Raw genomic sequence first — 22,673 nt, forward strand, 5'->3', positions numbered from 1 at the left:
ATAGAAATTTCTTAATTTTGAGAAGTTTCTCAGATTATTGTAAAAATGAATAATTATATCTTACGAATATATGTATAAAATAATAAAAATGTATTTATTTCGAACAACAATAAATAGTTTTATAATGAAATGATTCTTTTTTTAATTATCTCACTTTATTACAATGAATTGTTTGAATTACTTGTTTGCATTGCTGTTCGTACCTTTGACTTAGCTTCTTGAATGGAAAATTGAAGATCTTGACTTGGTTGTATTAATTGTGACACACTAAAAAAAATGTATTAGAAATAAAGTAAAGAGAAGTATTAAGTTAGACATTAGGTGTAACATACCTTGGATCTTTTATTATAATTCTCTTCTTGTCCATATCATTTTGTTGAATTAGTTTAATTTTTATATTATTTTTAACTTTTTTAGGATTACTGAAAACTTTTTTTTCAGAAGTGTCCCATGTTACTATAGTGCTTGTGTTTACAATTGAAGGTCTTACTACTCTAACTTTCACACCATCATCGACAGGCTGTCCTTTGTAATTTTTCTTCTTGCTTTTAACATCAGACCTTGATATTTTTGTATCATTTATTGTTGCTCGAATAATAGCTTCATTTGAATGATATGGGGCTTGAGGTACCGCAGATGTAATTGATTTTTTATCTTCATAGTCATTTGAAGTTGAAGGTAAACTAGGTTCAGACACTAGCCTTGGATCTATGTTTTGTGGTATACCATTATAAATGGAAGTCAATGTCTCCCCAGGATAATGTTTAATTAAACGTTCTTCTGTTAGTGGTAAAGCTGGTGTTCTTTTTTTCCTATGATACTGTTCTCTGAAATTTATTATTGAATATCATTTGATTTTGTACTTGATCATAATTTTTACTTTGTAGACTTTATAGAGAACTATTGTTGCAACATACTGAGGAACAAATTTGTCTATATTCGGATTCAATGCATCTTGCTGATTCCTTTTTATTCGTATAGCTACTTCTCGAGAACGTTGAGCAAGTTTAGCTTTTGTTTCTGCTACAGTTTCCATTTCAGGAACATAAAATATATGTAATAAACCCCCATAAAAATTTTTACCATCGATAAATCGTTTTGCAATTCTGTACAACATCATTTATGAATATAGATAAAGTAGGTAGTTACATAAGAAACATTAAGTAATGCGCCAATATAGTTATAAAAGGATATATAAACCTTGCACTCTGTATACGAGCATATTGTACATAATAAGCTTCTGTGAATTCTTCTGTAGGATATTCAGGTACTACATGTATTCTTTTTATATCTCCATATGGCTCCACAAGCTTCTTCACATCTTCGCCTAATCGAAGTTTTGGTACTCCACATATCATAAGATGTTTTGATTCATCATTTATTGTATAAACCTGTTACACAGAGCTAGCGTGTCAAGGAAATATTACAATAAATATAGAAAATATTATATTAAAAATTGTCATTAAGAAACTGTAAAGTGTGAGATAAATAAGGCTATAAAGGTTACTGAATGTAAAAGTATTTTGTTATTTCATATTGAATAGGATACAAGTCCACAATGCTACCTTCACGGATGTCAACCTTTTTCCTTGTCTATAAGGTGGTCTTGTATGACAAAGCTTCTGTTGCACATGATGAGGAAGTTTTGTTAATTTACATTCATCATTCATGATTTATAATCTTTTATTATAATGGTATCTTGCTGTTTGTTTTTAAAATAATATTAGTATGAAGATACATAACTACATTTGTCATCCAGAAGTTCAAAAATAAATTGTAGTACGCTGTGTTTTAAATATATTCTTGTAGTGTATCTATAAAATTTTGTAGATATACATATAACGTTTTCTATAACAACCAAGCCTTATATATAAGTATTTTATTACAAAAAACGTTATCTCAATTATCCCAGCTGTTACATATCAATAAACTGCAATTATAGAAACTCGAGTAACTTCGCACTTATTTTCAGAATAACATGAAGTTTGGGTCAATTTTAGTAACTTAACAGGTGTTCCTTTATGTTAAAAATATATAATATTTTGTTACATTATTAGAGGGATAGAATGTAGATGTAGAATGAAAGATAATGAATTTCGACTAGGTATAAATTTTAAAATATAAAATCAAGAAAGTTGAGATTTAAATAAATATAATAAATCTTAAAAATCCCTATTTATTATCTAATCGGTTTTATATATTTTCTCTAAAGAAATATTAAATTAATATATTTTCAACAATTTGTGCATAAAATGATTGTGCTTAACGAATAATATTAATTCTGAAACATGTAATATAATAATTCCCTAAAACTGCCGACGGAAGTGAAAACGTATGTAAACGGATGTCATCGTCCAGAAGAGTAATGGCGTTCATAGCGGACACACAATTTTCTTACTGTTTGTCCGTTGCGTTTAAATTTCCATATTAAAAGTAGATCTCTCTATTTGTCGATATATTCGTTGAATAATGTTTCTTTTAATTTCTACACTTTGTTAATTGTGTCGAAAACCTCTTTTTTATATTCGGTGCAGAGAAGTGGTTGTGTACATTTCAAGGGTTTTATAGTGGGACAGCATCAAAGAAAATTCGTTCGCAATTAATGAGCAGGTGTTTATCAGTTTTTATAAACATGTTCTCTTACTTATTGCAACGGTTTTTAAATGTATAATATTTGAATTTGTTGAACTGTTTTCCATTTTATAGAAAATTATAGTCTAACCTTTGCTAGCGTTCCAATTTCAGTGAAAGTAGATTTAATCGATCATTTACGAGTTTTGCATATTTAATTATATAATATTAAATCAATTGAAAAAAGAATTAATTTTGTTTCAATGCGGGTGAATAAAGCATAAAATGTTTTTATCGATTAGAAGTCAGTATTTTACTTTCACATATTGTGGAAGTGCATTTTGTATCTTCTTATGTTTAGATGTATAGATGCATATTTCAATTAAAAGTTTTCTGTCAATGTTCGTACTATTAGGGACTTATTGTAATTAACAATATTGTTCTTTAGTCAACATCATTTATAAATATTTAGATCTAAATTTAATTTTATTTTCACTCATTAGTCAATCTGAAAATATATTGCATGGCATATACGAATTTATTGAAAATTATTTGCAAACCGTATTTATATGCAAAATTAATAAAAAACTAAATAGAGCTCATTAATAAATTATTAATGAAAAATGTAATTTATGTTTATTTACAGAATTAATAACTGCAATGGGTTCAACATAGCATCACTAGAAGATATTAAAAAACAAATATGTTTGTCCCTTATTATCCATTTAGATTATATTTTCTTTTATATATTTGAATTGAATATAACATTTGACAAATCATTTCATTATGTCTGCAAATACTCAATTCGCAAATCCTCCACCAGCTATAAGCTTACCTAATATGTCAGTGCCACCACCAGCAACTCCAAATTTATCAGCTCCACCTCCTAATTTAACTACTATCAATACATCTGGGAGCTATCAACATCGTTATACTAACCATAGAGATGGAGCTCGTGGTTTTTTCAAACCATTTAGACCTTACCATGCTCCCAAAATTGTTGCTGCCGGCCAAGATAGTTTGCAAGATGAATTTGATGGGAAAAGGCTTAGAAAATCTGTTATGCGCAAAACTGTTGATTATAATTCCGCTATTATAAAAAGTTTAGAGGTAGGGTTTTAATTAGCATTACAAAATTTTATTGAATCAGTGATAAGTGGGACTAATGTGATGGATCTTGTGTACGTAGAATCGAGTATGGCAAAGGGACTATCGGGACAGAAGAGCTCTTCAGCCAGATGTAATGTATTATCCTGATTTACTCCCACCACCCAGTTATGTTGACAATCCGATAAATGCAGTCACCACAAGATTTGTGAAGACGGCGACAAATAAAATGCGTTGTCCCATCTTTTGTATGGCTTGGACACCAGAAGGTAGACGTCTGGTTACTGGTGCATCTAGTGGAGAGTTTACTCTATGGAATGGCCTTACTTTTAATTTTGAAACTATTTTACAGGTATGTTATGTTCTTTGACAATATCCTAATTATAATTTATGTTATACTATATCAAGTAAAATAGTATTTTCTTAATACCTTTTCTGTAGTATTATTAAAATGTTTATGCATTAAAATTTTCTGGGATGAAAACTATAATATTAAAAATTTTTAAGATTAAAGAATAAATATCTATTTAAATATTGAACTTTTGTAAATGATGTACACTGGTTTTAGATATATTGATAAGAAATCAATGTTTTCTGTGCAGGCACATGATAGTCCAGTGAGAACAATGGTATGGTCACACAATGAGAGCTGGATGGTCACAGGAGATCATGCAGGCTACGTCAAGTATTGGCAGAGCAACATGAACAACGTCAAGATGTTTCAAGCTCACAAAGAAGCTATTAGAGGACTCAGGTATACCATCCACCACACTAGTCCTTACGTCTCTTGCGCCACTGTTATCGATGATCCGTCCATCCTTGCTGTAGTTAAGATACTGGACATGACTCTCATTCTCTTCCTTCTCTGGTTTGATGGCTCTTCTGCTACAAAAATAGTGATTCTTGTATGGGTACACAGGTGATTTCCAGAGATTTTATAGCGTTCAAAAAGTTTTCTGACATAAGGCGCATAGGAAATGTGCAAATAGTTAACTCCATGAAGAGTTCTGTGCTGAAAATTCAATTTTGATATTTACAGTATCTTTATTCGCGTTATTAGAGACGTTTGTGAAAATTAGAATTCTTTTTTTTTTTATAAATGTTACATTAAATTTAATTTTGAAGAAACTATATGATATATGAGTATTCAATATAAATGAACAGGATGTGATACAGTTAATTAAAGAAATGACAAGTAATATTATACACATACAAGTAGTACAAGTTATTATTGCTTCAATAAATATGTTAGCCCTATTTAATTAAATTAAATATGTGATATTATGCTAGATTTTTTTCAAATTTTTTGTATCATCACGGATCATAATGATATTCAAAGTTGATACGCAAGGATAGTGTAAACTTTTCTGTCAACTATGTTGTACCCGTGTTAACATGGAATATCTCATTTGTACTGGTAGAGTCTTAGGGACCTAAGTTGATTTACATATTCATTTAGGCTGTAATAAACAAGAAAAAACTTAGTGTTATTTTAGACTGCCATGTATAAATGATCTAAGAAGAAATAAATAAACCACTGGAAAATAAAATTAGGTCCTTATGGCTCTTATTTTGAGGAGTTTATAAAGTCAGGCTGTTCGGTCAAGATGTGTATTCTACAATTACCAATAAACAAAAAAGAAATATATACAGTGATACCTAGTCGAGACTCCCATTGAACTATAATAAAAATAAATATCCTGTGTCCTTACATCATCCAAGTTTCAATAAAGTTGAATAAAGACATTTCAGTATTACATGGTTCCGATAATAAAATATTTTTTCTTCGATTTTGTGTCACTTGTGCCCTTTTGCAGATGAGAGAGAGAGAGAGAGTAGCAGAGAGATATGATAAAATTCATGTACACTTCGGACATTTTTTTTGTGGAATAAATGTTAAATTTTTAAAAAAATATTACTCTTGGTGTATCACTCGGTGGTCATGTGGCATCAAAGAGAAATTCTAATTTTACCTTAATGGAACAGTTTGTTGCTTAACAAGTAACAAATTTTGTTTGAGTGCCAGATATGACTGTCGAAGATGGTTTTTTGTTTATTTCTAATATTTACACATAGATCTTCCTTTTATTACTGATGTCTGTCTATTCCTTGAAATGCACTTACTACAGATTCCACTATGCATATCTCACAAAACATTATGCTTGTTTAAATTGATCTGAAAGTAAACCACATTTGCACATTTTTACATATTGCTGGATGCATCTTTAATACATAAATTGCTTACACTTAAAACTCATAGGAAAAATAATACATAATACTCCATAATCATAAAATAACAGCTTGTTATATATTTTTTGTTCTTACAAACGATTAATCTTTAAAAACTTAAAACCATAAAAAACATGCCGATTTAAATAAATTTATACATGAAATACTATTTAGGATTCAATAAGGATGCATGTGTAGATACGAAAATATATAAATAACTTCTTTAACAGGTACCATGAAGATAAAGGCAAAAGACAATATTCTCTGCTTGTTTCATACATACATGAACATTGCATGTGGTAGTACTTATTTAATAAGCAGAATGACAAATCAGTAATAAATGTAAGCTTTTGAGTTCAATTTGCAGTAATCATGTGCTGAAGTCATTTTACAATAATGTCCGTAAGGTGTACCAAGTGTTTCATTGAATTTAATAAATACTTCTCTTGATTCACTTCCTTCCACTTTGAATTTAGTACACTTGTAAAAGGATAATTTCAATAAAAATTGATAAAACTCAGTTAATTCTTTATTATACAGTATAATTCTTTTAACATTTTATATATTTGTTTATATGAAACAATAAGATTAAGATACGTACTACTATTTTATTATAACAATTGTTTCATTTAAAGTGTTTCTTACTTCGCAAACATTTGAAAAAGAATTGTTTTATAAGCAGATATCAGCGTATTGTTTGAATATAACTATTGTTTTTTGGGCGGGTAGTTTCAGTCCAACGGATCATAAGCTGGCAACATGCAGTGATGATGGTACTGTCAGAATTTGGGACTTTCTTCGGTGTCATGAAGAACGAATTTTGAGGGGTACATATGTTATATTTTACATTATAATTGTATTTCCTAATATATTTAACAATTATATTTTTTCTTTAAAAAGAAACGGTTTAACGAGAGTCAGAACAAATATTCATTCAAATCTTGTTTAGGTCACGGAGCTGATGTAAAATGTGTGCATTGGCATCCACAGAAGAGTCTAGTCATCTCAGGGAGTAAGGACAACCAGCAACCAGTTAAGTTATGGGACCCAAAGACTGGTCAATCACTCGCTACCTTGCATGCACATAAATCAACAGTCATGGATGTTAAATGGAATGAAAATGGAAATTGGTTAGTGACAGCGTCGCGGGATCACTTGCTCAAGTTGTTCGACCTTAGAAACTTAAGCCAAGAAGTTCAAACGTTTCGTGGTCACAAAAAAGAAGCTTCCAGCGTTGCATGGCATCCGAGTCATGAAGGCTTGTTTTGTAGCGGTGGCAGTGATGGAGCTATTTTATTCTGGCATGTTGGGTATGCGTTTAGATACTCGTACAACTTATTCTTTTGAATTTTTTATATATTTTGTGTATTACAATTAATTTTCAGAGCTGACAAGGAAGTGGGTGCGATAGAACAAGCTCATGACAGCATAGTTTGGACATTGGCTTGGCATCCATTAGGACATATACTTTGTTCTGGTAGTAACGACCACACTTCAAAGTTCTGGACACGGAACAGGCCTGGTGACTTGATGAGGGACAAATATAATCTCAACACATTACCAGCAGGATCTGCTGGTGTTGACGATCATGAAATAGGTATGCTAAAAATGTATACAATTCAGAGAAGTTTTATTACCATCCATTCCATGTATTTTACAGCTGATGAAGCAGCTGTAATACCTGGTATGGGACCAGAAGATAGAATCAACGCCGACGGTGAACCAGAAGATAAAAGCGGTGGAATTCCTGGATTGGATTTGGATCATGCCGTCGACGAAGGGAAAAAGTTTGCAAACAAAAAAGTTCCGTACAGCAAGCCGATTCCAAGAAATTTCCAAGCCCAATGGAATGAAATGGAAGCAGAAGACATGGAGCAAGTTGAGGCTTTGAATGCATTTGTGAATCAGTTGATTGAAACTACGCCGGGAGCAGTGCCGTTGAACGAAGTTACACCAAATGGTATTATATTGTACGGAAAAATGATTCCTGTTGAACGTAAGTATCATTTACCGTTCATTCTTAAATAAGAGTATAACACTGATTGCATAACCTTATAAACATTACAGCTGGTTCGAAGCTAGCGGAAGCAATTGGTAAAGGAAACGATGCCATAAATAAATTAGTATTTTCCGGAGAAATAGAAGAGCTACGCGACGTTGTTGGCCCACCAGACAATGTGGACGAGGCCGAGGAATACTTGCAAGACGACGGCGAGATAGATTATTCCAAAGTTCCCGATATCGAACTACCTCCACCATTACCTAGTTCTAAGTTCGCACAAAACCCCGAGCTGCTTAAAGCTTTAAATCGCGGTGGGAAACGGAAATTCGACCAGCTGATCGGTTGGAGCGACGGTGGAGCCAGCGATAGGACGTCCAAGATTCATCAACCCGTTTTCGGCGGAGTAATGACGGAAGACTCGCAGTCCAGCGATACCGATTTAAGGTACACTGGAAACAAAGCGAACCAGCATTCTAACGATAATAACTCTTTCCACACCGGACAAGATGAAGATCTCAGGAAGCTCCCTCACGGTGACAATGCGAGGAATATAAATCGTGGTGACGAAGACTTGCGATTTAACATATCCAGCGGACCTGGCAGGCCTAGCTCGCGTTCCGATTACGATGTAAGAAGTAATTACGCCGACAAAGATTTCAGGAGTTCGCACGGATTCCCCTTGAAAAAACCGTTGGACAACGACATTTACGACGAGAGAGATCGAGACGGTAGTTCGCGATGGGACGATGAAAAATCGATGAACGATGGCTCTCGGAAAGGAGACGGTAGTTTCTCTAGCAATTTCGATAAACGTGATAACATGCCGATGGGCATTGGCCCCGGCATGAGTAATAACATGCCTCACTTAAGCAACAGCATATCCCACATGTCCAGTCATCACAATATGCAAAATATTAATCCCAATATGCCTCCTCCAATTCCAAGTTTAGTGCCACACCCGAATATGTCCCAGCATCCTATGCAAAATAAACCATTGCATCCTGGTATGCAAGGAATGGACGGTCCTATGCACATGATGCATCACCCTAACATGCATCCCGGTTTCGGCCCGAACGGACCACCGCCCGGTAACTTTGGTCCCAACTTCAGACCACCGAATGGTAATTTCGGGCCGAATCAACATTTTAGGCCAAGCCCGTTACCTCTGTTCGGGTCAAATCAAGGGCCCTTCGGCAATAGTTTTCAAGGTTTACCAAACTTCAGGGGACCCAATGCTGGCCCGCCTAATTTCGATAGACCGGGTTTCGGTCCAGGTTTCCGAGGTCAAAATCCTGGCCAAAACGCGCCGAATAACTTTAACTCGAACTTTGGTAACTTTGGGAATAAGCTCGGACCCAATCGTGGCATGAACCGAGGCCCTAATGACAATAATATAGGCAGAAGCGGGTATAATAACCGTGGTAGAGGACGCGATGGCGACCAACCACGTGGTATTCGAGGAAGAGATAACTATTGAAACGAATGAAGTGTCTTGGTGTGTAAACGTTGGCAGGCTGCCGTTCACTCTGCTGCACGGGCCAGTGTTTCATGCGGGTTATGTAGTTGTCGATCGAAGAATCATTACACGTAGGACGGTGGTACTCTGTAAAAGCATCGCAGTGTAAAGAATGACCCGTTGGACACGTTGCGAGCCATTTTGTACTCTCTGTTAAAGAACTGGACGTTACGTGCTTGAATGAAAGTATATTTTTTTTTTTTCGAAGGAATTTTATTTAAGAGGGGATGTCCTTTTCCAGAGAAGCGACTGATTATCCATTATTAGACGGCTAGATTTCTAAATACGGGAGGTACCTCATCGATGTAAGCGCCGCGACCTCTCCGCGTCTTGTAACACTATCGCGGAAAAATATACGAATGTCTACGAGACGTACGAGACCGCAAGAATTGTAATATAATATATAATCAATGACACCAATACTGTCTCGAGGGAAAAAAACTGTTCACAAGCTGCCTTGCGAAAGAACTTTCTTGTTCCAATTTGAGAATTGATTGGCGTGCGTGAAAAACGAAGGAAGGAAAGAAGCATGTGGAGCATGTCGAACGTTTCGTAATTGTTGCTGGTCGTCGAGAAAAACTGTGAACCAGAACAGTTTACCTATCAGTTATTAATAAAATGGAGTAAGACGCAGAATAATTCGAATTCAAGCTCTGTCCCAGATTTAATTTATAAATATTATAGATATAAATGTTTCATTGGCTATATACAGTTCAAATGTATTATACGTAAATATATATTTTAATTCTACCTTAAATAATATTCTACTCCATATATCGAATTCTATTCGAATATATGCTTTTAAGTCGATTAGAATTATTGGTATTACATATATACATATTACAATCATTTTTTGACATTTCGTTCGTTGCAATCGACGTTACTTCCGACGTTCGGCGATTGTGTTGTGATAAAAGTTAACCTCGTTTTATGTTCCCGTGAAGAAGAGATAAATATATATAAAATGGGTAAGAAAGGAAAGACTGTGGGTGGAAATTTAGGAAAAGCATTAATCAGGGATCGTTTTGGTTCCGTGAAACATAAGAAACATGATGATATGACTATGGTAAGGTAATGACTTTACATATAACCTTTCACGTTTCAGTACATGTGGTTAAAGTATGTTATTATTTGGAAATTGAATCTTTAAATAGATCCATAGTGTTGCGTTGAACGATGGCTACGATTGGGGACGTCTTAATCTTCAGTCTGTTACGGAAGAAAGTTCTTTTCAAGAATTCCTTTCAACCGCAGAGTTAGCGGGAACAGAGTTTCAAGCGGAAAAATTGAACATCAAATTTGTTAATCCGAAAAGTGGAATTGGATTACTTTCGAAAGATGAAAGAGAAAAGGTATTGGAAACACAGAAGAAGAATAAAGCTCTGCTTAAAGTGCCAAGAAGGCCAAAATGGGATACAACCACTACAGCTCAGGAATTACAAGCTAAAGAAAAAGAACACTTCTTAGAATGGAGACGTACTTTATCTCTGCTCCAAGAAGCAGAGGGATTAATGTTAACACCGTATGAGAAGAATCTGGAGTTTTGGAGGCAGTTGTGGAGGGTAGTGGAACGCAGCGATGTTGTTGTACAGATTGTCGATGCAAGGAACCCTTTGCTTTTTAGATGTGAAGACTTAGAAAGCTATGTCAAAGAGGTAGATCCTAAGAAAATGAACATAATATTGGTCAATAAGGCAGACTTTCTAACTGAGGAACAACGAAAAGAATGGGCAAAGTACTTTTCAGATATTAATGTGAGAATAGCATTCTTTTCTGCCACATTAGCAGCTGAAAAACAGAAGGTTCATGAAGTAATAGTAGAAGAAAATAGTGAATTAGAAAGTGAGGCTGGAGATAAAGATGATGATGATAATGAATCATTATATAATTCAGAATTTGCTTCAGAAAGTGAATATGAAAGTGCAGATGATGGTAGTAGCCTCAACAATACAGATTGTGTAAGCAAAGATTCTGAAGGAGAAGAAGAAAAACATGTAGTAATAGAGGATACTGAATTATATTTGGATACCCTAAAACTGCCAGAAGAAGAAACAAATGAAGAAGTTACTAATGAAAATGATACAAAGATAGAAAATTCACCTGAGCTATTGAGTAGGGATCAATTGGTATTATTTTTCAAAACAATTTATAAAGGAAAGACATACACTGAAGGTATCACGACAATTGGTTTAGTAGGATATCCAAATGTAGGTAAAAGTTCCACGATTAATGCTCTGTTGATGGACAAAAAGGTATCTGTGTCTGCAACACCAGGCAAGACAAAACACTTTCAAACACTCTTTTTGGATAAGGATCTACTTCTTTGCGATTGTCCTGGTTTAGTAATGCCTAGTTTCGTTTGCACTAAAGCTGAAATGATTTTAAATGGTATATTACCAATTGATCAAATGAGAGATCATGTTCCACCAATTACATTACTGGGTACTTTAATACCAAGGCATATTATAGAAGATCTTTATGGTGTCATGTTACCTCCACCCATGGAAGGAGAAGAAGTTGACCGTGCTCCAACTGCAGAAGAAATTTTAAATGCCTATGGATGTATGTAATTAAATTTATTGTAAATATTTTGCAGTGTGCAATAATTTCTTATGGGATATTTTCTTTTGCTTTAGATAACAGAGGTTTTATGACACAAAACGGACAACCAGACAATCCACGATCAGCACGTTATATTTTGAAAGATTTTGTAAACGGTAAACTCTTATACTGTGTCGCGCCGCCGACATTAGAGCAAGACAAATTTCACACATTCCCTCCGCGAAAAAGAACTATTTCTGTAAATAAACATGTACCATCTAGGACAATACGCGTTAATAAAGGAAGTAAAACTAGCTCTGAAGATGTAGATAAAATATTCTTTCGAAACAACACTTCAAATGTACATACGAGAGGAGTAATTGGAAAGATGCATGGTATATGTCATGGTAGTTCTAGGTATGTAACATTATTGTATATTTATTATTCAAAAAGTCATTCATGTATAATTATCGACAATAATAATTCATATACAATAAGTAATGGAGCGTTGGTACGAATGTCCTTGATAATATTCGGCAATTATTGTAATTTTCAGCGATACAGTATCAGTACTCGGATCTACCCAAAGTTTAGCAATTGAAGAGAAACCATGGAAAAAAATAAATAAACATACAAACAAAAAGAAACGTGAGAAAACAAGAAGATTATACGCCCATCTTGATCAACACTGATTGCTGGATATATTAGTTCTGTATCGTTTTTTGAACAGCTCGAGTTGAAGGTCTTTTCGCTATATAACAGCGGATCGTATTTTGTAACATACAAATCTCTGAATTTACACGAAATGTCGGAGATTCATATTGATTCTAAATATCACAAGTACATTCTAACAATAAAATACATACACATATAAGAATAATTTACTGTTTCGCTTATATGCGTATATATTATAAAATTAAAATATTTCATAATTTATGTCCTTTGCGTTTCATATTTCTATCCCATCTTATATAACTAACGTTCGATGTCGCTGAACAAACGCTGCTGTAATCTTGCTTTACACATTTCGCCAACAATCGTAGGAGTAATGTAAACAGCAGATCTCTGAAACATATCCCATGGAAAGCAATGATTTATTAAATAGGAAGCACGGATCGAATTCCTACTTGTAACTAGTGGAATTCGTTCCACATAATCTGAGCCAGATAATGTGGTAGTATGCTCTGGTAAAGTATAATTTAGTTCTCTCTCATAAGTTAAGTCCATTGGCGAACACCAGGTATCAGACATTTGAGACTGCTTTCAATAGAAAAGCACTGTATGTAGAATCGTTCTTGCAAACTTTGATTCAAATTCATGAAGCATTTCGTCTATATCATTGTCTAGATCTTTGCTATTAGCCAGCTGCAACATTATATTTTAATTATTACAGAAAAAGAAATATTGAAGCGTGTAAGCATATAAAGAAGTATAAATTTTACAAGTACCACAGTAACCAAATCACAGATAAGAAACGATCCAACTGCAGCTTCCTCGTGATTATCTTGAATATCAATGTTAATCAGGTGCACAGGTTGACTATCTTCTTGAGGTCTAGACTCCATGCATTCAATTACTTGATCGTAGACTCTTTCTTCGCAAGTAATTAAAATGTCAAATTTATCCTTGGACAATTGAAATCGTTCTGGCTTGGGTTTAATTCTACGATTTCTGTCCAACATGTACAATAAACCAGTTTGCGTATAGCTAATATTATTGTTAAGGAGTTTCTTCAATTATTGTACAGACTTATACTATAACAACGTATATATATTTCTTTCTGACAGTTTTATTATAATTGCTATAAATGTAAAAAAAAAATCTGGAAAGAGTCTTTTTTCTTGGGAGTTAGTACTGCTCCGTGCTTCTTGCCTGAAAAAAAGAAATAATATGTTTATCTAACAGTTAGGATACTATTGCTTGTCTTTTGATAAAAGGTCATTGTAGATTTCGTCGTAAGACGTTCCGAAGTCATAAATATTTGGACGATCCGGGGCGTTCCCAGGAAGCTTAACTTTGTCTCCTGTTCCAAAACTCTTCACATTGAACCCTTTTTTGCTGAAAAAAGATCATTCAATATGTAGGAACGGTTCTGTACGAAGAGCTGTAATTTGATTGATCGTCATCAGAATCAATTACCTCAAGAAGGCATGGGCTTCCATGCTTCGATTCATATTACTAGAACATATTACAGCTACGCTGATAGGATTTAGTGCCGACATTGCGTTCTATTAGTCTACCGGTTAAAAAGAGGAGTTGTGATATTAAAAAAGGAAAATAATAAGCGTAATGTCACTTAACCACAAAGGACTTGTACAGAGACGAAACTTCGGTGTTTCTCAAGAACCAATGTTCAATACGCATGCGTAACCAAGTAGTTCCACCGTGAAGTCATTCCAGAACAGCTATTGATGACGAGAAAAATCGAAAAAAAAAAATTTAAATATCAACTAGCACATTTTATTAAACATTTTCAACTGTTTCAACGTTTTATTTAAAGTTCTCAAAAACTTTCAAAACTTAAATTAAATCTATATCAGATTTAGAAGAATATTGCACGTTATGTGTTCATAAAATGATACAAAATAGGAAACATTGCACACGTGTATTCGTGCAATTTCCAATTCTTCGATATCGATATCATGAAATTCGAAAACTACGTTCACACTGGAACTATTTCTACACGCGTGCGTACTAGAAACACGGTTCTTGAAAAATATCGCCAGAATTTCCGTTAGATACAAGGTTTTTTTATAGTAACATAACGAATTGCATTTCCACTTGTTTCAATTCTGACCTTAATCCGTGGTTTTAGGTTCGGCAGTTTTAGCGTCGTGCAGTGACATCTATACACTAACTGGAAGTTACATTATCGAAGGGAATCGACAGTCAATAACGAAACAGAGGACACGACGGTGGTGCTCCTGTCGAAAGTTAATTTTTATCGACCAATGTTAGTGACATCGCGAGTCAGTTTGAAATTCAGCATCGTAACGAACTTATTTGAAACTCGCATAACGTTGATGCACGATCAAGTAAGTTGCATTAATATTTCGTTTCACGTGTTCACAATGTTTCTTTTTATATCACGGTTGTCGTGTTATTAAACTGTGCAGTACTAGAAAATAACGTTGCAATAGTTGTTAAGGTTATTAGTTTACTATTTAAATAAATTTTAAAAACGTCTGAACATAAATTCAGTCTGACACAGCGCTGAGGTTATTCTTAACCCCTTGCGATTTATTTCTTAGCTATGATCATCGTTATTTAGCTATTATTTTTAATTTTTAATTTTTTAGCTATGATCTACGATTATCGTTGATAATTTATGAGGAATAGACACAATTTTTATGTTTATTCTATGTGTACGTTTACTTTAAAGGTTAGTGATTAATAACAGAAAATTTATATTTAAAAGTTATAAATATCACTTAAACTTCTCGAATTCATTTTGAAATTTTCGTCACGTGTCTGACACGATATTGTAGGTGAAGGGGTTAATGTTATTTTTTCTTTCAGGTGAACGAACTGGATAGCAGAGCCCGTAAACAATTTCACGCGTGATTTCGAATACAAAGAACGTAGCTGTGGTTCAACCTCGAAGGACATCCGATGTTTTGGAGAAGGAATGAGGTAACCGGTAAACTTACCTGCGGATAATACTTAACACGTTGAATGCTATGGGGGTCACCGGCGACCCAACCAAATTGAATTACTATAGTTCACTCAATTAAACGACGATTATTTGAAAACATTTATATATTATAAATAGATTTATTTGTTTTTTAAAATATTATTTATTTTTTAACTGTGGTCAATACAACTATTTTATCGTTAATCATTTGTTAGGAAAAGAACAAATTTTGTTGCTTATTGTACATCTACGTTTACTCCAAAGGTTAAGGATTGATAATAGAAAAGTAATATTTAATATATATTTAAAAAAATCAATAACATGTAGATTTCTGAAATTCAGTTTAAAATTTTCACCAGTCTGACACGACATTGAAGGTCAAGGGGTTAATATTATATTTTCCCGTTTTGTGTAGTTTGCTCTATTTAATTATGCATTCAACGTGTTAACCCATTGTTAGAGCCGTTCATTTTTTGGCGATATATTATTTATATAATATGTTATTTAATATTTTATGGCTATATCTGTCATTTGTTCTGAGTATGAAAAAAGTAATGATAAATAAATTATGGATAGAGCCGCCGAGAGTTTTCCTGGAAAAACTGTGGTAAAATTTGTTGATTCGATTCCCTATTGCACTAACAAACAATGAAAAAAATAACTGCGTTTTTGGGCTGAATTTTAAAACCAAAAGTGTGCGGCAACGGATGAATTGAATTCTCATTCACGTTATTGGCGGTTTATGCTAACAGCTATTAATCTCAATTCCGTTGAAACCGTTAGGGTGATTTATCTGTTCAACACTGAATATACGTATTCAGATATTTCAAACAAGAAGATTAACAAACGGAGCAAAACATCTTTTGTTGAAAGCATTGTTCATTGATAACGTTCACAGCTGCTCGCTCTTAGGGCATCGTTGCGCGAGCTGGTTGATTGGCTTTTACAAAAGAAAGAGCAGCGAGCAGCCTCATCGTCGTTAAATTGCATAATGTTGTACGGTCGCGGTTCTCTTGCAAAATCGACAAATAATGAGCAGCGTCGACAATGAAAATTGCAGGTCTCAGGGCACAAATTAAGGCGGAGTAATTCGGGACGCTTTAATCTTGAGATCGACCAATTCTTTCTTCGTACAATTAAGCCCCTTACGACCGCGATCATCGAATTTCTTAAGTCAGTTTCGATTGGTCGTCAACCACTTCGAAGTTCTGTTCATCCCATCCTACGATTAGGATACCGTTCAACATATAATACAATAGTTTAATCCTAAGCCTATGTGAAAAGCAAGTGAACATCAAAATTCCTTTAACTTCGAAACCTATGAGCAAGCTTTCAAATTTACCGAATCACTTCGATAAATCAAAGATTCTGCTTAATTACGATTTTCAAATACGAGTTGCGATTTCAATGTAAGCTCAAGACATCTCAATTCGCGCGTCAGCGAATGGTAGTCAGGAATTATCCTCGACAAAGCATCAATTACGGCGACACGGAATGGTCTCCAATTTGCATCTCGCTTCTTCCCTGACTGGACGACCGCGCGGTTGATTGGAGAAATTCCTTTCGGTGCTCGCACCGGTCAACAGATCGACCAAACCAATTTAGACTCGGAACCGTTTCTTTGTGATGGCTGTAATAGGTCTCGTTGCACGAGGGACATCGCGGCTTAGCGTAAATCGAGCAGAGTGAATTCGGGAAATGTTCGTTTAAACACCTGAGATTATCGCAAGCATCTCTTTCGTTAATCGACGAAGCGTCCAGGTGAAAAACTTGGGAACTGCTAACGATCGGGACTATTAGCCGCGAATACGACGTTGGTTTCCGTTTTCGAACAAGGTCGGCGTTGTTACCGGAGAATCCGTAAAGATGGCACAATCTAGAGCCGCGCTGCCACTTGATTAAGAAAAAAACGTGGTATGAAATCGCTAATTGTCGGAGCTGGCAACTAGCGATTGGAATTCCTATTGGCTAACCGATATTCGCAAGAAACCGACTAAAGCATGGAATTCGCGAATCGAGATTTCCGTGCGCGCCATTACCGGAATGCGCCGGCGTTCGCCGGGCATCGAAGTCTCCGCGCGTCGAGGCGATATTCCCTCCGCGCGGACGCGAGTTCCGTTGACTCACTTCGTTCGCGGGAAAGAAACAAAACTACGCTTTCATACGCTGCCACGTGAAATTTGCATTCGCAAGGATGCGAGGAGTAGCATCGGGCGAATTCTTTCTTGTCAAGGCACGCCGGGATATCGCGATGCCTCTGACGAACATCTGAAATTCCTTTGTCCCGAACTAATCGCGCATCTATTCGCGATTGCGCTCAGCCAGTTAGCCAAACCAATTAGCCAGTTGCGTTCTCTTTGAGATTCTTTCGTTCTAATTGAGAACTTTCCCAAAATTTTCATTCGAGTAACGTGTATAAAATTGATTGTTTCTAGAACGAACGTTCTCTTAAGTTAGCTGTTTTTCGACCAGTGTGCTCGCCATAGCACAAAACCTTGCCGTTTCTCCATGAAATCGGCAAGAGAAATTTGCCAGTCGATTCTCTCGATTTTCACTGTTTTAAATTTTGGATTCCCGATTCTCGAGAGATGCCGTTGAAATCCTGGCAATTAGAAAGTTCCCACTTGTTACACGACGCGTTGCGATTTTCTGTAAAAAACATACGCGAGAGTGATTCAATATTTTTTACTCGAGATACGAAACGTTGAACGTCACAAATACTTTGTAACCATCCGAGTGAATACGCAGCCGATTGCCGTGGATTTTTTCTTCGGACTTTCATCGCGATCCTTTGCCCCGGAGCGTCTTTTAATCGTCGTTAAGGGGGGAACCGTTATACGGCCAGGAGCAAAACTAAAGCGATACCGGCGTTTGATCGAACGGTTATATCGGAAATTCAGTCGAGCACGTTGTAACCGCGGCAAATATACGGCGCCTGTTACGTTTGTTTATCGTGCCCGATAATATATTATAATTTAACTACAGATATTTATGGCGGTACGTGATTTTATAGGCCGGATCGGCGGAACAATCCGTACGAAACGGAAACATCATTGCCTTCGTCAAGGGTTTTATTAGCCTTAAAATAAAGTGGATAGTCTGCCGCGGTACAGTAAAATTTTCATCGTGCCTTTACGACATCTTTCAATTCCGTCGAAATCTCCAGCACCGGCTAGGAAAAGGGATCGATCTTTACGATCTTTATCGAACTTTATCGAACTTTATCGTTATTGGTACCATTGTGAATCTGAAACTAACCGCGACGTCCTCGTTGTGGATGCGCCAATGGAGCACGCGTGTTCCTAACACCTTTTTACGGTCATTTATCGTACAGTTCATCCTATTCTTCTATAGAAAGATTGATGTTCTTTCATTTAAACCTTGGAAATCAGATATTTTCGAAAAACACGCGATTAGAATTAAAAAGCAGGACAGACGTGAACATTTGCTAAATAGTGTTTATAAAATTTGGTACGCGAATCATGTAAACCTAGCGTTAAGATTAAAACGATGAATAATAATCAATAATAATATAATAATCAATAATCAGCCACTCAACAGTCAACTAATTAACAATTCGAATCGATTATATCAATTCGTCGCGAAGCCGCATAACGGAAGCAGCGTCCCAGCGAAACAAAATGGCGGCGATTGTTTACCGTAGAGGAAATGGCGTCAGCCGATTTTCGCCGGGGTTGTCTCGGGTGACTTTGTAAATTATTCCGCGTGTGCGCTCGAAGACGGATGTCCTTTAACTTATGGATATTGATGAGCGCCGGCCCGGCCATTGTCGACGTCTGACGCATGATCCGCGCGCGATGCACCGGCACCCGTTAAATTATACCTTGAATTATGGGTCGGCTCGCCGCGCGAATATCAATCGGGCTCGCCGCGTTCCCGAAGGCAGCGGACTCTTGCGGGACGTCACGCGACGCGAGGTTGCTCGCGGACAAATTTCAAACGATTCCGAGTTACCCGAATTAATGGCCGCCGGCGATTAGGCTACTTACGTAGAAACTCGGAGCAACCGGAGGATGTAATGGTGGCTCTAATGGATGAAAGTTAGCGCTGACGCGCCGGCGAAGGGGAAGAAATTTCTAAGATGCCGTGAAAATTACTCGTCTAGTGCCTTCAGCATCTTGGATAAGGTATAACGAACTGGGAACGGCGTTCAGCTGTTTCTTTTCAATTATAAAATTATATTCCGCCGAGTAATTGTTATGCGCGTTTGAAAGTGCACGGTTTCCACGGTAATTCCTGCAGAAGTTGAAGACACCGCTGCAGATGCGTCTAACAAATGTGTACGAACTCTCGACGCTCGGAGTGGATTGTTAAACCTGTCGATAATAACACCCTCGTGATGAAAACTTGAACTGAATTCTACAAATCCGATGACACCGAACCATTAGTAACCAATGGCAATACCATTTGCCTTCGGAGCAAGTAATTTTATACAGGACTCTGAAAATTCTCGTGATCACCGCGTTAATTAGCGAAACTAACAAACTCACTTAAGATTCAGAATTACCGAAGCTTCCGGAAGCGATCGATTTTAACGAGAACCAGGAAGGAGTCGACGAGTCGCAAGCTTCACGCTAGATCCCGACGACGTTCCACCCTCGATCCGTTGATCCGCGGTGGATCGCGATTACTCGGCGGCACGTGAACGAAACGGAGAAAGTAACGCTTTCTCCGTTCATCTTCGAATCTTTCGAGAGCGTCATCCGCGTGCCGCGTCGCTGGAAAAATCGGCGGCGACTGGAATCGCGGCTGGTTGCGCAATCAATTAATCGAGACCCGTTGACATTTCGTCGACGCGTCTCCGACTGCCGGCGTATCGATTCGAGCGTTAACGCGTTATCCACCGGCGATTGTTGAACAGTTTATTGAAAATGAACAATCGATACCCAAGGATTTCTTAATCGAATCAATAGCGACAGCGATTAGAATCCTGCAAATCGGCGAGCCGCGTTGGCCAACGCAATTACCATTGGACGCGATAATTATTGACACTCGCCATTCTTAATTATGATTGCCCGCTATTCGTGTTAATTATCTTCGCGCATACCACTACGAATCACCGATACTATTGTCCGGAGGAAATTATCGGTAGCGTTTTTAATGGAAGATTGCGTCCCATGAAAGAGCCTATTAATAGCTGGTTAATAGATAAAACGTGGATCGCGCGGCGATCGGCGTATATAAATAAGTTTGTTCATCGATGACGCGTGGCAGTTCGAGGAATCGATGGCGGTTCGAGGAATCGCCGAGGATAGAGGATGATAAGGTCAGGGTCGTCGCCGATGGAACTTCGTCTTCGATCGCCGGTGGATGATCGGACGAGGAAGAACCCGAGGAAAGTGAATGGAGAAGAGAGAGCTCGGCCGGAGGATCGCGAGGAACTTGTCTTCGCCGGGGACGAAAATAGAAGGATGACACATAAAGGGAGAGTTCATAGTTCGCAAGTTCTGCGAGGCGACAGAGGCAAATTTAGGCGGCGTCCGCCGACGAAAGCGTCTCTCACGTCGGGCCGAGCGACTGCAACGTGCAAACAAGCCGTTTCAAAGGCGACGCGACTTACAAACAGAGGATCGAATACGAGGAGGATTAGTGAACAATACACAATAATAAAATAGTATTTCACGTGTAGACAATTAACACTTCTAGTGTGAAATGAAATTGATTCTGTTTTGATATGTTGGAAATATTATTCAAAGGGTGCACACGATATTATGGTGGCGATCAGCAAATCGAATTATCGTAGTTCCTTCGATTATTTGAAAACATTTCTTTGTTATGAATAATGCCACCTAATGTGGAGACATTTAGATAGAGGAACGTGCAATGATAATGCAATTCGATCAAACGATTGAACACTGGATTTCCGGATTGGATTTTTCAAACATTATTTGGTTGGTCGGTTTCGGTTGATGCAATTATGTGGATACTCATTATAATTCTGTTCTTGAAACACTAATTTCTGCGATCTATATAAAGAAACATGTAGCCTTTATGAATGATAGAATAAAGTGTATTTTCATTCAACGCCTTAGAAATATTTGATTTCACGTGGCTTGACAATTTGCATCTTCCTAATGTCTCTGTAAAGGTAGTGAAACGATCAAAGGAAAATAGGCGATGCTCTCGAACAGAGCATCGAAGATGTTCATACACGCATCTCCTGGCAATAGCGATCTCTATCGCTGCAGCAGTTAGTCTTTCAATTTTATTTTCTTCTCCTCTTTAGCCGGTAGCCATCTTGAACGCCGATACCGTGGCGAGATACAGAATCTGCTGTCGATCTTGCTCACGGATCGCCTTAATTCTCCCCATTGTTTTGCTCGATGGACGTAAATAGAACCGTTAGAGGCCGGAAGTTCTCGTTCCCTGTCAAGGTTCTGCGTAGAGGTTCTCCGACGACCATTTTCGCGAAACAAGTCCACAAAGAATAGAATTCCAAGCTTCGGGATAAGTGAAATTAACACTGGAACAACCAGTAGCCTTAAACCTCAGTGTACTCTTCTAACTCCCATAAGAAATTATATATCATAAATCAATCGAATTAACCGAACGTCGTCGAGCAATCCTTCATTCTATCGTTAACCCATTTACAATGGAAGATTGACGATTTCTTCCGAAAAACATCTATTCCCGAATCGACTGTCTTCCAACCAACTCGAAACTATTAGAAGCGAGAAAAGTAGCTGACCACCGGTCACGTTCGCGGCAGAATTAGGCGAATTAAAAACGATACGGTAGCAGTTTAGAAGGGTGAACCAGCTGGCCTAGGATTTTAATTAGATTTCCAGCGACGATTGCGGGAAAGTACGATACGTCTGGTGAAAGAGAAAGGCTCTGGGAAAGGATGTATAGCAGAACGAGTGGCAGGCCGCGCGTCTCTTCACGGTGCATCAGCATAGTGACCTTTCGTTCGTTGCGAAACGCTTAATGCCCGAGGTTAGTTCCAGACCAGCGTCGATACCGTTCCGCTATATCGGTCGGACGGTTGCAAAATGGAGGCTCCTCTATTGCCGGCGGTTCCACGCGTAATTACTTAAACACTGGAACCATCG

At 36.9% G+C, this 22,673-nt stretch overlaps 4 protein-coding genes across 8 annotated transcripts in view; 2 read left to right on the forward strand and 2 right to left on the reverse strand.

Annotated features, from left to right (window-relative positions):
• Positions 1-71: 71 nt before the first annotated feature.
• Positions 72-2,338, reverse strand: LOC116429468 (uncharacterized). 3 transcript variants are annotated; one of them, XM_076372364.1, is made up of 6 exons: positions 1,887-2,338; positions 1,566-1,814; positions 1,201-1,391; positions 918-1,106; positions 333-827; positions 72-267 (listed from the first exon to the last, which is right to left on the reverse strand). In XM_076372364.1, the coding sequence occupies exons 2-6, from the start codon at positions 1,668-1,670 to the stop codon at positions 159-161; spliced, it is 1,089 nt and encodes a 362-aa protein (XP_076228479.1). In that variant the 5' UTR covers positions 1,671-1,814; positions 1,887-2,338; the 3' UTR covers positions 72-158. The 3 variants fall into 3 exon arrangements, with proteins under 3 accessions (XP_076228479.1, XP_031838315.1, XP_076228481.1); XM_031982455.2 differs by having other exon boundaries at positions 1,566-2,338; XM_076372366.1 differs by having other exon boundaries at positions 1,550-2,338.
• Positions 2,325-12,902, forward strand: Wdr33 (WD repeat domain 33). Of its 2 annotated transcripts, XM_031982434.2 has the most exons (10): positions 2,325-2,610; positions 3,218-3,681; positions 3,761-4,030; positions 4,281-4,432; positions 6,637-6,734; positions 6,857-7,217; positions 7,293-7,504; positions 7,568-7,903; positions 7,975-10,496; positions 10,580-10,721. In XM_031982434.2, exons 2-9 carry the CDS (start codon positions 3,358-3,360, stop codon positions 9,384-9,386), a joined length of 3,165 nt encoding a protein of 1,054 aa, XP_031838294.1. In that variant the 5' UTR covers positions 2,325-2,610; positions 3,218-3,357; the 3' UTR covers positions 9,387-10,496; positions 10,580-10,721. The 2 variants fall into 2 exon arrangements, with proteins under 2 accessions (XP_031838294.1, XP_076228352.1); XM_076372237.1 differs by lacking the exons at positions 2,325-2,610; positions 3,218-3,681; positions 3,761-4,030; ... (3 more) ...; positions 7,293-7,504; positions 7,568-7,903 and adding exons at positions 12,062-12,383; positions 12,523-12,902 and having other exon boundaries at positions 9,382-10,491; positions 10,580-11,987.
• Ssu72 (Ssu72 CTD phosphatase) lies at positions 12,389-14,524 on the reverse strand. The gene is made up of 4 exons (XM_031982465.2): positions 14,106-14,524; positions 13,881-14,024; positions 13,415-13,673; positions 12,389-13,331 (listed from the first exon to the last, which is right to left on the reverse strand). Exons 1-4 carry the CDS (start codon positions 14,186-14,188, stop codon positions 13,230-13,232), a joined length of 588 nt encoding a protein of 195 aa, XP_031838325.1. The 5' UTR covers positions 14,189-14,524; the 3' UTR covers positions 12,389-13,229.
• A 68-nt stretch (positions 14,525-14,592) lies between these two features.
• Positions 14,593-22,673, forward strand: part of LOC116429465 (uncharacterized) — a 77,445-nt gene continuing 69,364 nt past the window's right edge. The window contains exons 1-3 of one of the 2 annotated variants that reach the window (XM_031982445.2): positions 14,593-14,711; positions 14,782-15,001; positions 15,486-15,599. The gene's annotated coding sequence lies outside the window, so the exon portion shown is untranslated. Of the gene's footprint in view, positions 14,712-14,738; positions 15,002-15,485; positions 15,600-22,673 lie in introns of those variants that run through there. The other variant, XM_031982446.2, reaches the window with a different exon arrangement.

Source organism: Nomia melanderi, chromosome 1 (genome assembly GCF_051020985.1).
Source record: "Nomia melanderi isolate GNS246 chromosome 1, iyNomMela1, whole genome shotgun sequence".
Classification (NCBI taxonomy): domain Eukaryota; kingdom Metazoa; phylum Arthropoda; class Insecta; order Hymenoptera; family Halictidae; genus Nomia; species Nomia melanderi.